The sequence below is a fragment of the Macaca nemestrina genome, chromosome 17 (genome assembly GCF_043159975.1).
Source record: "Macaca nemestrina isolate mMacNem1 chromosome 17, mMacNem.hap1, whole genome shotgun sequence".
NCBI classification, from domain to species: domain Eukaryota; kingdom Metazoa; phylum Chordata; class Mammalia; order Primates; family Cercopithecidae; genus Macaca; species Macaca nemestrina.
In genome coordinates, this window is record NC_092141.1 from 1,883,727 (window position 1) to 1,899,432 (window position 15,706).

The 15,706-nt window shown below is 56.5% G+C and overlaps 1 protein-coding gene and 1 non-coding gene across 5 annotated transcripts in view; both read right to left on the minus strand.

Annotated features, from left to right (window-relative positions):
- The window catches only part of LOC105471638 (solute carrier family 43 member 2), a 57,195-nt gene extending 43,010 nt beyond the window's left edge, over window positions 1-14,185 (minus strand). For 2 of the 4 annotated variants that reach the window (XM_071082092.1, XM_071082091.1), the window contains exons 1-4: window positions 13,973-14,185; window positions 13,573-13,779; window positions 2,460-2,667; window positions 796-851 (exon numbers count right to left, since the gene is read on the minus strand). In XM_071082092.1, the coding sequence (XP_070938193.1) occupies window positions 796-851; window positions 2,460-2,667; window positions 13,573-13,732 (424 nt within the window). In that variant the 5' untranslated portion in view covers window positions 13,733-13,779; window positions 13,973-14,185. Of the gene's footprint in view, window positions 1-795; window positions 852-2,459; window positions 2,668-3,267; window positions 3,409-7,277; window positions 7,830-13,572; window positions 13,780-13,972 lie in introns of those variants that run through there. The other 2 variants (XM_071082094.1, XM_071082093.1) reach the window with 2 other exon arrangements.
- On the minus strand, window positions 2,087-2,190 carry LOC112425336 (small nucleolar RNA U13). Its single transcript, XR_003016405.1, has one exon. It is a non-coding gene; the product is annotated as a small nucleolar RNA U13 (small nucleolar RNA).
- Window positions 14,186-15,706: the final 1,521 nt, after the last annotated feature.

Here is a 15,706-nt window from a genome sequence, read left to right on the forward strand (position 1 = left end):
AGGCAACAAAGTGAGACCTCGCCTCTAAAAAAAAAAAAAAAATTAAAAATTAGCCAGGTGTGGGTGTGCGTGCCTGCAGTCCCAGCTACTCTGGAGGCTGAAGTGGGACGATCACTTGAGCCCGGGAGGTCCAGGATGCAGTAAGCTGTGACTGCACCACGGCACTCCAGCCTGGGTGACAGAGAGAGACCCTGTCTCTAAAACAAAACAAAACAAAACAACAACAAAAACAAACATTAGCAGCAAGCAGGAGGCCTAAAGAAGCTACTTCACCAAAATCAAAAGTATAGGTTCCTGAAAATCAGTAGATGAGCCTGGCTAAGATTTTGGTGAAACTCAAGTCCTTTTTCGGTGTTTGCGCTACAAGTCCTTAAAACAATGGCTCCACCGGAACAGGGTTGTGGACCAGGTGGCTTCTAAGCCATCCTTCATGCTTTGGCCCACGCTGCCTGGAGGGGACTCGGCTCGTGACTTCTGTACACACCGAGGACCGGGCCCCTGCAGCCGGCCTGCTTTTTAGAACTTGCCTCTCGGGTTGGCATCAGTGAAGGACTGGCTTGGTTTGGTGATGAGGTGGAAGTTGCTCATACCCTGGACTCCTGTCCACGGTGGCTGCTCTCTGATCCCCCCGTCCGTTTGAGATAAGTAACTGAGTAGAGGCCTAACAGGTGTCCCCTCTAACTTGAGCAGCGAACAGCAGGCCCAGGACAGTGTCCAAGAGCAGGTGGGCCTGGGAGCAGCTCGGGGCACTCTTTCCCCAGTCCCTGACGAAAGATGAAGGAAGGGCACACTCACTGTTTGGGTTACTGGCTCCATATGCAATCAGCAAGCAGGAAACCGCGAAGCAGGCGCTAAAACCAAGCAGAAACAGAATGTTATTGACCATTATGACTTTATTCCGTGTTATTGTTTTTTTTTGTTGTTTTCAGTTTTTCTTGAGACGGAGCCGCTCGCTCTGTCTCCCAGGCTGGAGTGCAGTGGCGCGATCTCGGCTCACTGCAAGCTCCGCCTCCCAGGTTCACGCCATTCTCCCGCCTCAGCCTCCCGAGTATCTGGGACTACAGGTGCCCACCACCACACCTGGCTAACTTTTGTATTTTTAGTAGAGACGGGGTTTCACCCTGTTAGCCAGGATGGTCTTGATCTCCTGACCTTGTGATCCGCCCACCTCGGCCTCCCAAAGTGCTGGGATTACAGGTGTAAGCCACTGCGCCTGGCCTTTTTCTGGTTTTTCTTGAGACGGAGCCTCGCTCTGTCGCCCAGGCTGGAGTGCAATGGCGCGATCTTGGCTCACTGCAAGCTCTGCCTCCCAGGTTCAAGCATTTCTCCTGCCTTAGTCTCCTGAGTAGCTGGGATATTACAGGTGCGTGCCACCACACCTGGCTAATTTTTGTATTTTTAGTGGAGACGGAGTTTTGCCATGTTGGCCAGGCTGGTCTCGAACTCCTGGCCTCAGGTGATCCGCCCACCTCTGCCTCCCAAAATGCTGGGATTATAGGCATGAGCCACCATGGCCAGCCCATTTTCATTTTTGTGTATGTATTATAAAGCACATTAAGAATGCCATAGGAGGCTGGGAGCCACTGCACTCCAGCTGCAGTTGCTTGAGCAACAAGAGCAAAACTCCATCTCAAAAGAAAAAAAAAAGAATGGCATAGGGGCCGGGCACAATGGTTCACGCCTATAATCCCAGCGCTTTGGGAGGCCGAGACGGGTGGATCACCTGAGGCCAGGAGTTCGAAACCAGCCTGGCCAACATGGTAAAACCCTGTCTCTATTAAAAATACAAAAATTAGCTGGGTATGGTGGCAGGCACCTGTAATCCCAGCTACTCGAGAGGGTGAGACAGGAGAATTGCTTGAACTGCGGAGGCAGAGGTTGCGGTGAGCCAAGATCATGCCGCTACACTCCAGCCTGGGTGACAGAGCAAGACTCTATCTTGAAAAAAAAAAAAAAAGGCACAGATATACATCATTTAGAATTCGATGTGCTTATTATATTGGGGGTACGTGTTGAAAATATTTTTTCTGGTGGAGGTATAAGGTCAAACGGGCTGTAGAAACCAGTGTTTTGTTTTTTTTTTTCTCATCAGATGAATACTGTGCCAGCCTCGTAAGAAGGTTTGAGGGAAGCATGTCTCACACATGAGAGTGAAACCCCAATTATTACGCTTATGAACTACAAAGGGATCAGAAACCCATGTTTTTAGTGACAAGCAACTCCAGATCCCCCAGGCGGCCTGGAGCCTGGTGCTTTTCTTATTGAGTACTGGAGCGTGGCGAGGACCACAGTACCTGCTGATTCGGTGGCGGATGGGGAAGGAACTCCATTCTGGATGGGCCTTCAGGGAGCTCCACAGTATACCTGATAGCAGGTATGACCAGGATACCCTTCCATGGGGAACTCAGCCCAGGGGGTCCACCTGCCCACTCCCTGCTCCCCAAGGGACCCGCACTGACCTGCCCAGCAGCCTGAGCTTCCTTGGGCCATACTTGTCCATGACGATACCCAGGGGTAGGGTGATGGCACTGAGCAGAAAGGAGCCCACGGTGAAGGCCAAATTTAGCATCTCGTCCTGGGCCTGGCAGCTGAGCCAGCCGTTCATCCAGCTCACCTCCTCGTGCCCCGGCTCTGCTGTGCTGCCCACTGTGCCATTGGTGACATTCTCTGTGTGAAGAGGGAAGGAAACCCTGACCTCGGGGTCAAGACAGGGATTCCCAAAGATCAGAGGGGCAGGTGCCCATTCGGAGTGCCCCACTGGGAATGCCAGGGCTGGCTGGGGGCCTCTCGAGGGCTCAGGCTACCCCACAGCGGGCTTGGATGGCCATTTGGCTCAAGTCCCCTGGAGTGAAAACAGGTTCTTAACTTTTGAGGGGTAACTTTTGTGGACCCTTTTAAGAATCCAATAAAGACCTCCCCAGAAAATGCACACCAAAGTTTATCCACAGTTTCAGGAGCTTCACGTGTCCCTTGAAGAGCAACGAAGCCCAGGCTGAGAGTCCCATCCGCCACCCTTGAACAGCAGACCTCAGGGTCCCGCCCTGGCTGTGCGGCCCCAGGCTGGTGAGAACCGGCTCACGGCAGCTGTGTCCACGGGGACAGACTGAAGCCAGCATGGAGGCAGACCCCAGACCACTTGGGAAGGAGAAGCACCGGCCTCATCCCGATAGCCTAGTTCTCGTCTGTCAGTGTGCGGAGACTGGGGCGCCTCCTTCGATGGGAAGTCCAGCTGCCTTCTCAAACGTGGGACGGATGCCGCTTTCTCACCTTCTCCCCCTGATATTTTCTTTGTCTTTCTTTTTTTGTCTTTTCTTTTTTTTTTGAGACGGAGTCTCACTCTGTTGCCCAGGCTGGAGTGTAGTAGCATGACCTCGGCTCACTGCAACCTCCGCCTCCTGGGTTCAAGCAATTCTCTTGCCTCAGCCTCCCGAGTAGCTGGGACTACAGGCGCCCGACACCACGCCCAGCTAATTTTTTTGTATTTTTTTTAGTAGAGACGGGGTTTCACCATGTTAGCCAGGATGGTCTCGATCTCCTGACCTCGTGATCTGCCTGCCTCGGCCTCCCAAAGTGCTGGGATTACAGGCATGAACCATCGCGCCCAGCCTCTTTTTTTTTTTTTTTTGAGACGGAGTCTCACTCTGTTGCCCAGGCTGGAGTGTAGTAGCATGATCTCGGCTCACTGCAACCTCCGCCTCCTGGGTTCAAGCAATTCTCCTGCCTCAGCCTCCCGAGTAGCTGAGATTACAGGCACATGCCACCACACCTGGCTAATTTTTGTATTTTTAGTAGAGACAGGGTTTCACCATGTTGCCCAGGCTGGTCTCAAACTCCTGACCTCAGGTGATCCCCCCACCTCTGCCTCCCAAAGTGCTGGGATTACAGGTGTGAGCTGCCGCGCCCGGCCGAGATGCACCTTTCTTATTTTCCTTGCCGGGGTCATTGTGATGCCATCCCGTGACCTCGCTGGGTGCTGCGTCTGGTGTGTCTGCCACACCCAGCCCTTAATGGCCCCCTCCAAAGTCCACCCAGCACCAAAACAACACAAAAAGGCAGAGAAAAGTGCTGTGGCAGCTGAACACCGGAGGGTGGAGTACGGGCTGGGAACGTGGCTGAGGAGCTCTCCTGGCCGGGACTGCTAGTTAAGAGATGCTGACTAATCCTGCAGAAAACAGGAGCCGACTTTGATTAGACGCGAGGTCACACTGGGAGAGTCAAGGAAACGCTTTTCTTCCGATAACTGCCTGCCTTCCAGTTGCAGCCCTCCGGCGCCAGGGCTGTAGAGCTGAGGTTTGCAAAGGCTTGCTCAGGCCTCTCGGGGCTCCTCCAAGGTCACTGGAAAGGATGCACACGGGTGGAATCACGCCTCATGCCAATGTGTGACCAGGGAGGCTCGCCGGGGCCGTGTGGATGAAGAGCGTGGAACTGGAATCTGGCTTCGAGCTTCCTGTTTTGGTTCCTCCACTTTCTTTTTTTTTTTTTTTTTTTTGAGACGGAGTCTCGCTGTGTCTCCCAGGTTGGAGTGCAGTGGCGTGATCTCGGCTCACTGCAAGCTCCGCCTCCCGGGTTCACGCCATTCTCCCGCCTCAGCCTCCCAAGTAGCTGAGACTACAGGCGCCCGCCACCACGCCCGGCTAGTTTTTTTTTTTTTGTATTTTTTTTAGTAGAGACAGGGTTTCACCATGTTAGCCAGGATAGTCTCGATCTCCTGACCTCGTGATCCACCCGTCTCGGCCTCCCAAAGTGCTGGGATTACAGGCTTGAGCCACCGCGCCCGGCCGGTTCCTCCACTTTCTACCTGCATCACCTTGCTCTAGCTCAGTTTCCTTGTCTATAAAATGGACACCCTAGAATAATAAGATCCACCTCCTAGAGTTTGGGGGAAGATCAATGAGAAAATCCGGAAAACTTTCTGGAGCTCACCCAGGCATAGAAAGCACTCAACAGCGCATCGCTGCCAGTTGCTGCTGTTCTAGTGGCTATGATGATCATGGCTGCTACTGGAGGCTCCGGATGGGAATCAGGGCACGACCGGCTGGCACACAGCCGGACGCAGTGGCTGCACACGGGGAGCACAGTCCCGTCAGCGTGTGCGGAAGCACAAAGACACGTCTAATCCCCCACTGGGCTGTGAGCCCTGAGAGGCAGGGTCTGCATTGTGGTCACTTCTGTGTCCCCAGCATCTCACCCAGGTCTTGGCCTACAATAGCTGTTTACGGAATGAATAGAAGCAAGAGGGCCAGGTGTGGGGGCTCACGCCTGTAATCCCAACACTTTAGGAGGCAGAGGCGGGTGGATCACCTGAGGTCAGGAGTTCAACACCAGCCTGGCCAACATGGTGAAGCCCCGTCTCTACTAAAAATACAAAAATTAGCCGGGCGTGGTGGTGGGTGCCTGTCATCCCAGCTACTCAGGAGGCTGAGGCAAGCAAATCATTGAAGCTGGGGGACAGAGGTTGCAGTGAGCCAAGATCACACCATTGCACCCCAGCCTGGGCAAAAGAGTGAGACTCCATCTCAAAACAACAACAACAACAACAAACAAACAAAAAAACAGAATCAGGCCAGGCGCAGTGGCTCAGTCTGTAACCCCAGCCCTTTGGGAGGCCAAGACGTGTGGCTCACCTGAGGTCAGGAGTTTGAGACCAGCCTGGCCAACACGGTGAAACCCCGTCTCTACTAAAAATACAAAAATTAGCCGGGCGTGGTGGCGGACGCCTGTAATCTCAGGTACTCGGGAGGCTGAGGCAGGAGAATCGCTTGAACCCGGGAGGCGGAGGTTGCGGTGAGCCGAGATCGTGCCACTGCACTCCAGCCTGGGCCACAGAGTGAGACTCTGTCTCCAAACAAACAAACAACAACCAAAAAGTCTTAAATTGATTAGAGATCTGGTCACCCCTTTAACTACATAGGGGAGAGGCAAGGTCAGGGGAGAGGCAAGGGTATCTGTCCTTCCCATCTTTTACCCTGCAGCCACGACACACAGGGGCAAGGACCTTGCACTCTAGACCACCAGCCTTCTCCCCTTAAACAAATCCCTGCCGCTGGGGCCACCAGGCCCTCTGCCCGGCCGCTTGCCTCCAGGCAGTCCTGTCCAGCAACAGATGCACCTGGGGCGGGGGAAGTGAGCGGCTTCCCCTTCTGCTTGGGGAGAGTCTCCCTGCTGCTGGAGGGAATGAAGCCCTTGGTGAGCCCAGAAGCTCTGTTGACAGTAAACAGCAGCACCACGTCACCGCTCCAGCAGATGCCTAAACACAGACACACCCAGGCTGTTCCCCTCCCTCTGCTCCCACCTGGGCCACTGTGGCCCAGGAGAGAGACAAACAGATTAAGTGCCGTGGCCCAGGAAGTGCCACGGCGTGGGGCGGTCCTCTGCTCCCAGCCTAGAGCTTGACCCCGGGCCAGCCTGCTCTGCTCATTCCCGGCCAGCCTGCTCTGCTCCTCACCTGCACCTGTTTATGAAATGGACGCCTCCTCAGGGGCGGCCAGAAGTGGCCCAGCCCAGGCCGGACAGAGAAGGTGAACAGAGAAGACAGGCAAGAGTTGGTGTGGCCAGTGAGTGCCCAGAACAGGAACAGGGCTGCTTAGGAGGAGACCCAGGGCCAGGGCGGAGGAACCCTGTTCAGCCTCGCTCACAGGAGACGCACAAGATCTTCACAGAGGAATCAGGGAGAAAAGAGGGTGCTGTGGCTCTCTCGGGCTCCCCCAAGTCAAATAGGAGTCTCCCCACACCCCGGGAGACAAAGGGAGGGGGCCTCCAAGATGATGCTTGAGGGGGCCAAGGAGTACCTGGCTTGAGGTTCCCTCTAAATTCCTGAGCTTCCCCCTTCCCTGACTGGCTGCTTTCTGAGCCCCCCGCTCCAGGGTGCGGGCCCCTGGACAGCCCACCGATGGCCCCTGCCCAGGATCTCCCGGCTCTTAAATCCTTAGTCTATCCGGCAACAGGAAGCAGCATCTCAGTCCTCAGTCCAGCAGGGGAGATATAGGTGAGAGGTCAGTTCAGACACAGAGCAAACAACAGACAGGAGGGCACGGACAGGCAGAGGCCGTCCTGGGCTGACCAGAGCCTGGCCCCCGAGCAGTGGGCCCAGCAGCGGCTGCCATGTGCACAGTGCCAGTGTGTGCCAGCTGCCACGCTCAGTGGGTGTGCCCACGCCCACCCCATATTCCCCATGAGGATACTGTGAGAGTGTCCCTGAGGGCTGCTCAGAGTGGGGAAGTCACTTGCCGAAGGTCTCATGACTCCAGGGTGTCAGACCCCGAAGCTCCCGCTCTTACCCTTCGAGCTATGCCGAGGCTGGTCTGCCTGGGTTAGAGGCTCATATCCCAGGGAGGAAATGCTGAGAGAATAGAGCCAGGAAAAGGCTGCCCCTGGTGTCGGCAACACTAGGAGGCCCTGAGTACCGCTTGGTGAGAACGGAACTAAGACTGTCCCACGAGGTCCCTGAGAGCCAGCCTAAGCTGGATGGACCTTCACGGACACCAGAAGCCAGGGGTGGCCAGCGGATGTCTGTGAGGGAAATGAGGTCACGAACCAAGGAGGGAGGCTGGGGCGGTGGGAAGAGCCAAGGCCGCCAGCTCTTCTCTGAGACGCATCCTGAGGCTGCCGGCTCCAGCCTTTAAACCTTCTTACCCATTGCTATGGAATTTTTAAAATTCCAAATAAACTGGGGGAAAAGTTTAAAAGTCACATTTACAGCAATAAACGTGAAAGGCTGGATTTAAGAAAGCTATCCAGTGGGTGTGGTGGCTCACGCCTGTAATCCCAGCACTTTGGGAGGCCGAGGCGGGCGGATCACCCGAGGTCAGGAGTTCGAGACCAGCCTGGCCAACATGGTGAAACCCTGTCTCTACTAAAAATACAAAAATTAGCCGGGTGTGGTAGTGGGTGCCTGTAATCCCAGCTATTTGGGAGGCTGAGGCAGGAGAATCACTTGAACCTGGGAGATGGAGGTTTCGGTGAGCTGAGCTCGCGCCACTGCACTCCAGCCTGGGCGACAGAGTGAGACTCCATCTCAAAAAAAAAAATAAAATGAAATACAAATACAAAAAACTAGCCGGGCATGGTGGCAGGCACCTGTAATCCCAGCTACTTGGGAGGCTGAGGCAGGAGAATTGCTTTAATTCTGCCGAGAGGCAGAGGTCGCAGTGAGCTGAGACTGCGCCACTGCACTCCAGCCTGGCGACAAGAGTGAAACTCCATCCCCCACTCCCCGTCCCCCCAAAAAAAAGAGGTGCTCGAGGCAGCAGAGAAGTCTCCTGTCCACATCTGCAGCTTCACTCAGCCCATGGGGACCAAGCCTGGCCCTGCTTCCCCAAGGTGGGCGGCAGCCCCTCTGCCCTCGCAGCAACCTGTATGCCAGGGTGAGCTCGCAGCGACCTCGGTGCCAGGGTGAGAGGCTCTCTCCCGCCACCACAGGCGGAGCAACTGCAGCAGTCAGGAGCATACAACTGGGGTCAGCCTTCATGCCCATGGTCAGACCGTGAGTGACCTCCTCGGGCAGAGGCCGTGACGACTTCTGGTTTCTGTGCCATCCAAACATACCCAGCATGGGGCAAGCCCTCAACGATTCACACGAGGCTCTAACAGGGGAACTGGATCGTCACCCTCCTCTACCTCCCTGACTTCCTCCTGCCTTGGGAATAAAATTCACTTTCCCCGGCCGGGCGCGGTGGCTCAAGCCTGTAATCCCAGCACTTTGGGAGGCCGAGGCGGGCGGATCACAAGGTCAGGAGATCGAGACCACGGTGAAACCCCGTCTCTACTAAAAATACAAAAAATTAGCCGGGCGCGGTTGTGGGCGCCTGTAGTCCCAGCTACTCGGGAGGCTGAGGCAGGAGAATGGCGTGAACCCGGGAGGCGGAGCTTGCAGTGAGCCGAGATCGCGCCACTGCACTCCAGCCTGGGCGACAGAGCGAGACTCCGTCTCAAAAAAAAAAAAAAAAAAAAAATTCACTTTCCCCAAATGGACTCCCAGGCCCTGCAGGCCCAGTCCCTTCCCACTTCTCTCCTCTCCTCCAGGGTGTACCCTCCTCTCCTGACTCACCCCTCTTCAACCTCCAGGCTTCAGCCTGAACCCCAGAGAGGCCCTCCCACCCAGCAGGAGCCAGATCTCCGCAGCTATTCTGGCTCTTTCTTGGGGGCCCGGCTACCACCTGGAATTACACAGGTTACACAGGTGTGCGTGTGATGACTTGTTTGCTCTGGGTCCCCAGCACCGCACCTTCGTCAATGTTTACTGAATGTTTAGGTTACAAGAAAGAGGGGATTAACTATGCACATGTAGGCCTGGAGCAGTGGCTCACGCCTATAATCCCAGCAATGTGGGAGCCCGAGGCGGGTGGATCGACTGAGCCCAGGAGTTTAAGACTAGCCTGGGCAACATGGTGAAACCCCCATCTCTACAAAACATTTAAAAATTAACTGGGTGTGGTGGCTCACACCTGTAGTCCCAGCACTTTGGGAGGCTGAGGTCGGCAGGTCACTTGAGCCCAGGAGTTTTGAGACCAGCCTGAGCAACATGGTGAAACACTTATCTCTACAAAAAATTTGACCAGGCACAGTGGCTCACACCTGTAATCCCAGTGCTCTGGGAGGCCAAGGCGGGTGGATCACCTGAGGTCAGGAGTTCGAGAACAGCCTGACCAATATAGTAAAACCATATCTCTACGAAAAAATACAAAAATTAGCCAGGTGTGGTGGCAGTCACCTGTAGTCCCAGCTACTTGGGAGGCTGAGACAGGAGAATCGCTTGAAACTGTGAGGCAGAGGTTGGAGTGAGCCAAGATCGCGCCACTGCACTCCAGCCTGGCAACAGAGTGAGACTCTGTCTCAAAAAAATAATAATAAATAAATAAAAAACTAACCAGGGCTGGGCGTGGTGGTTCACACCTGTCATCCCAGCACTTTGGGAGGCCGAGGTGAGTGGATCACCTGAGGTCAGGAGTCCGAGACCAGCCTGGTCAACATGGTGAAACCCCATCTCCACTAAAAATACAAAAATTAGCTGGGCATGGTGGTGGGCACCTGTAGTCCCAGAAACAAAAACAAAAATCTAACTGGGTATGATGGCTCACACATGTAGGCCCAGCACTTTGGAAGGCTGAGGCAGGAGGATCGCTTGAGCCCAGGAGTTTGAGATCAGCCTAGGCAACATGGCGAGACCCTGTCTCTACAAAAAAATACAAAAATTAGCTGAGTAGGGTGGCGCACACTTGTAGTCCCAGCTACTCAGGAGGCTGAGGTGGGAGGATTGCTTGAGCCCAGGAGTTAAGGCTGCAGTGAGCTGTGATCGCACCACTACATTCCGGCTTGGGCAACAGAGCAAGACCCTGTCTCAAATAAAAAAAACCATCCACAGGTAGCCGCAGCCCCCCAAGCTGACCCTGACCCTGTTGAAGTGGGGGCTACTGGATAACAGAGAAAATGAAGAAAGGGCCCAGGCGTGGGCGGTCACACTGCCATCCCAGAGGCCAAGAGGACACAGCTCTGGGAAGCCCCATGCTTCTTGGACTGAACACCCAATTGGTCTCCTGCCCTCACCAGGGGGACGAGGGAGGCATCCGGCAGCCAACACCTGGAGGATATTGTGCAAAACCCATCACCAACTTCCTGCACCCAGGTCCCCAAACCCAGCCTGCCACCTCTCCCAGCAGGCAAGGAAGAACGAACGGAGGGGCAGCCGAGAAATGAGCCGTTTCCTTCCCCCTGCCACCTCCCGAGGCTGGAACCCAACACCACGTCTGTGACCAGATTCTGGCTGGAGTCCTGAGAAAGAGTTCTAAGAATCTTTCAACAGGTTCAGGCATATTTTCTTTTTTTTTTTTTTTTTTTTTTTTTTTGAGACGGAGTCTCACTCTGTCACCCAGGCTGGAGTGCAGTGGCCAGATCTCAGCTCACTGCAAGCTCCGTCAGGCAAATTTTCTTTAGAGAACAAACCACAGCATCGTCCTAGAGCGACACGAAGCTGAGAAATTTGCATCTCATCAGCCGGACACGGCTCAGCCTTTCACAAGTCTAATTCAATACATTCAAAAAATGGCCTCACTGCTTCTCTGCAATTCAGCCATGCACCAAGTTTGAAAATATCAGACCGAAGCCGAAACCTTCACCCTAACTTCACCAGGCACTCCCAGACAAGCAACGTGTGGAGATTTCTGGCCTGAAAGAAAACTGGTTATGTGGACTCCAAGAATCAAGGAGCAGTGCGGCCAGAGAGATAAGCTGTGTGCAATCAGCAGGCTTCCCGCCCGGGACGCGGGCTCAGCAGGTTTGCCAGATAATCAGAAAAACCAAAATTAGAAGCAGGAGCAAAAGCACGGATAAGAAGTTGATGTTCAACCCACAATCCTGACCCTTCACCTTCACTTTGGTTTAGAGGAGCAACTTGTCAAGTCTGCCCAGGGCTTAAAACACTAACTCAGCACCACACTGGCACAATCTCTGGGACTCCTCCCACTTAGACAGAGGAAGAAGCCAAGGTTGAGGCAGGAATGAAGGGACCAGACCCAACTCTGCCAAAACCATACTATCAATTAAATCCGTGGACAGTCTATGAAAAAAAAAAAAAAAACCCACCTAGAATCCGACCTTCCCGACACCATGGTGGGTGGAAAAAAAAAAACACACACCTGCCACAACAGTTCTCTGGTCTGGGTGAGACACTAAAAGCTTTCTCTGAGGCCAGGTGCTGTGGCCCACACCTGTAATCCCAGCACTTTGGGAGGCCAAGGCAGGTGGATCACGAGGTCAGGAGATCAAGACCATCCTGGCGAACATGGTGAAACCCCGTCTCTACTAAAAATACAAAAAAAATTATCTGGGCGAGGTGGCGGGCTCCTGTAGTCCCAGCTACTTGGGAGGCTGAGACAGGAGAATGGCGTGAACCCGGGAGGCAGAGCTTGCAGTGAGCCAAGATTGTGCCACTGCACTCCAGCCTGGGCGACAGAGCGAGACTCCACTCAAAAAAAAAAAAAAAAAAAAAAAAGCTTTATCTGAGGATGATGACTTTTTTTTCTGCTTTTTTTTTTTTTTTTTTTTTAAACCCTGTGTCCAGCCTGAAAGAGCCCACAAGAGAGGGAAGCAGGGAGGGTCACGATCTCTAAGGGAGGAGAGGAAAGGAGAAGCAGCAGCAAACACTCCAACCTGTGCCTTTCCAGCACTGGCATTAATCTCCTAACATCTCTCGGGCAACGCAGAAAGCTTGTTCAGGGAACAAGGTCTGACTCTTCCCAACTCCCAAGATTTCTTGCTGATGTGGGGAAAGGCCTGCCAAGAACCCTTAGGCTGTTAGGAAATATTTTTGAGTGGCTAAAGGCTAAAGGTTAGTTATTAATGATATACTTTCTGTCCTCTCCCCGCGGCCTCTGCATTCTCCTGCTTTCTCCTGCCCTGAATCTCTCCAGCTAAGCCTCCCTCCCTAGAGACTGGGACACACAGGAATCTCCAGGGCAGATCAGAGAAGGGAAACAGGGAGGCTTCCACAAAGGATTACACCCAGCATGAGCTGGTCCAAAGCTTTCTCTTCCTGCAAAGAGCTCTAGAAAGAAAAGGCCTGCTGCTGGGGACTCAGGAAGTCAAACCTGGGCTACCTCCATCTATGGGCACTGGAGCACCAGCGAGAGAGATTATGTGAGCTCAGCTATTATCAGTTACCGTTAGGATCAAGGAGGAGACAGAGGGAAACACTGCCTGTTAAGGTTGCCTAGGAAGGAGGGTAGGAAGCTAGAGGCTGGGGGCTGCCGTGGCCCTCCTGTGGGGCTGAACCTACTGCCCTGTAGTAATCAGGATCCTCCAACAAGGTATGAAGGTGTGAAGGGGTGTGTGTGTTGGATGGTGCAGACGTCATGCAGAGAAGCATCCTCAGCCTGCCTTCAGCAATTCCAGTGGCGAGGCAAAGAGGAGAGGACACGCCTAGCATCACTTCCATCAACGTTCCCTTCTCCTCTTCCCCTTCCTTCATCCTCACGGGGTTGGAAAGCCACGGAGATGTCCTCAGAGCCCCTGTCGGGAAATGCCCTTTGGAGAATCACAAGGCAGCAAAAATAGACAAGAAATTGTGTCCAGCAAGCACTTAGGAGACTCCACAACGGCCTGAGGAACGTCTAGATTCTAGATGAACCCTCCCTGGGCTGGAGGCAAGGCCACTTCCTCTCCTGCTGCACCCCCGCCCCTAAATCAGGAGTTCCTCTTTCTCACAAGCAGAGAGCAACATGTTTACTACCAGCCAAGCTATGTTCCAGGAGCGGGGAGGAGAGGAGAGGAGTCCAGCAATGTTCCTAGGGGGTGGAAGGAACACCCTGGACAGCAGGTGGGGCTCTGGGTGGATGGCAGGCCCAGGCTCTGAGGCCTTGCGCAAGACAGAAGATGGCTCTGAACCTCGATGTCTTCATCCACAAAACAGGGGCAATGACAAGTATCCGGCAGGGCTGGGTGAGGATCAGATGGGCCTTTGGATACCCGAGCGGCACTGGGCAATGCAGTGCTGTGGCATGCGAGGTCTTCACCCCCATCCCGCCCCCTCCCAAAGCCCCGGCTCCAGGAGCCCCCCGCAGCCCCAGGCGCCTGTCTCACCTGGCTTGGTACACAGGTAGGAGTAAAAGCCCTCCGACTTGAGCATGATGAGCAGCGAGCCCCAGCCCAGGAGGACTGCCGAGAAGAGGAGGTTCTCCAGCACGGCCGTGCAGGCCATCCACCAGCGGCGGCGATGGGCAGTGGCCAGGGTGGGCGCCATGGTGCGGCGCGGCGCGGCTCCGGGCTCCGACTCCGGCTCTGCACCACCTGCTCACAGACCTCGGCGTCAGCGGCCGGCCCTGCCCAGCCCCTGCGGCCGCCCCCCAGCTGCCCCGGCCGCTGCCGCAGAGCTCCGGACTGTCACTCCTCCCCGGCCGCGGGGGCCGGTGCGCGCTGCAGAGGAGGCGAACCCCAGCCCTGCCCGGACCTGGGCCACCCCGACCCCGCGGCCGGCTCGTACCGCTGCCCTCCGCTACGACAGAGCCGCCCTGGCCAGGCAGGGAGACGTCTCCTGCAGCTCACTCCAAGGTAAACTGAGGCATGGAGGCAAGAAGAGGCTAACGCATGCTGAGGGCCGTGGAACTAGTCCTGGCCTGCAGCAGGACTGACATCGCCTGGGGCCAGCATGGAACGCAGCGTAAGGTGGGCAGGGGCAGATCCGGGGGCTGCCTCTCCCAGGAACCCTGACAGGTGCCCTCCCGCCCGCGCCCGAGACCCTTCCCCAGAGCTGGTTTCTTCAACCACAAGATCAGCGCCCAGAGCTACGGAACGGCCCGCCCCGGCGCGCTCATTGGCCGGACGGCGCAGGAACTGCCGCGCCATTGGCCGCCGTCTAGGTCGCTAGGCGCTGCGGCCACGCGAACCCGGCGTGGGAGACGAGAAGCCGGTTCAAACCGGCGGCGCGAGCCAGCCCGCGACCCCCATCCCGGGCGTTCCCCCGGCAACCCGCCCGTTTCCATGGCTTTGGAGCCCCGCGCCTCCATCCCCAGCCCGCATCTGTTCGTCATCTCTTTCCTGCAGGCCCCTCATCGCTCCGTCTCTCTCCTCTTATTCCCATGTTTTCTCCCTGCGCCCCTTCGGCGGGCGCTTCTGCCCCCGCGCCCTCGCCCCGGCCGCGACCCTCGGCTCCAGCTCACCCGGCTCCTCCGGCGTGTGTCGGGCCCGCCCGTCGCCTTTTCTGCCCTCTTTTATTCCAGCCCTTTTATTCCGACCCCAAGAAGAAAACACTGCCGCCCGCTGATTGGCTGAGCGGGGCTGGAAACAGGCGTCGGCCAATCAGCAGCCAGCCCCCCGCCCGCCCCGCCGCGAGCAGAAGCCGGTTCCGGCCGGACTCTGAGACAAACAAGAGAGATGGGGGGCGGGAGGGGCCGGGGCGCTGCGGGCTCTGCCGCCTTCAACTTGACCGAGTCACGGCGCGGCCGGGAATCCCCGGCGACATCGCCCCGCGACCTCTCCAACGCCCTGACCCTGTGAGGCTGGGGCTCCGGCTCCGCGTCCCGGACCCCCGCGGACTCCCCCGCGAAGCCGCCGGGCCACCAGCGCCCCCAGCTGGGCTCTCCCGCGGCCGCCCCGCCGTCCCCAGCTGCCCCCTCCGCGCGGGTCACCACGCCCAGATGCGCCGGCTCCGCACTGTGGTTCCGCTCTCGAATCCCCACCCCGCTTTCTCCCCACGAAGCGCCGCCGTCCCCGCCGCCTCGGGCTTTGGGTCCTGGTTCCTCGCTCCCCCGCCCCGGTGGTTCCCGTCCCGGCGTATTCGGGGTCTGGGATCCCGGACCCGGTCCAGCCGTGGCGCCCCCTGCTGATGCACCGACCGGGTGCCGTCTGCCCGGTCCCTGGAAGTTGGCCCTTGGAAACCTGCAAGGGGATTTGGGGCTGGTCTGTCCCGTCCTAGGATGGGGTCTCCTGAGGTTCCCCCATCAGACTGACCTTTCTCCGCCCGTGTTCACGCACTGCTCGGTCCCCCGGGGACCCTCCACCCTTGATGGTCATCTGGGAGCTCCCTGCCCGCGGCGAGCCCCACCCCCCACCTTCACCCCGTTCCACCCACGTCCACCGGCTCGTACAAGCCTGCGAGGGTTCGAGGGGGCTCCGGGTCCCCGTCTGATAAGCCCGGGCTCCGAAAGCTCAGCTGCCCGTCTTCGTCCCCCAGATCCGAGGCACTAGCCCGAGCTCGGAAGACCGTCTGCCCCAGAAT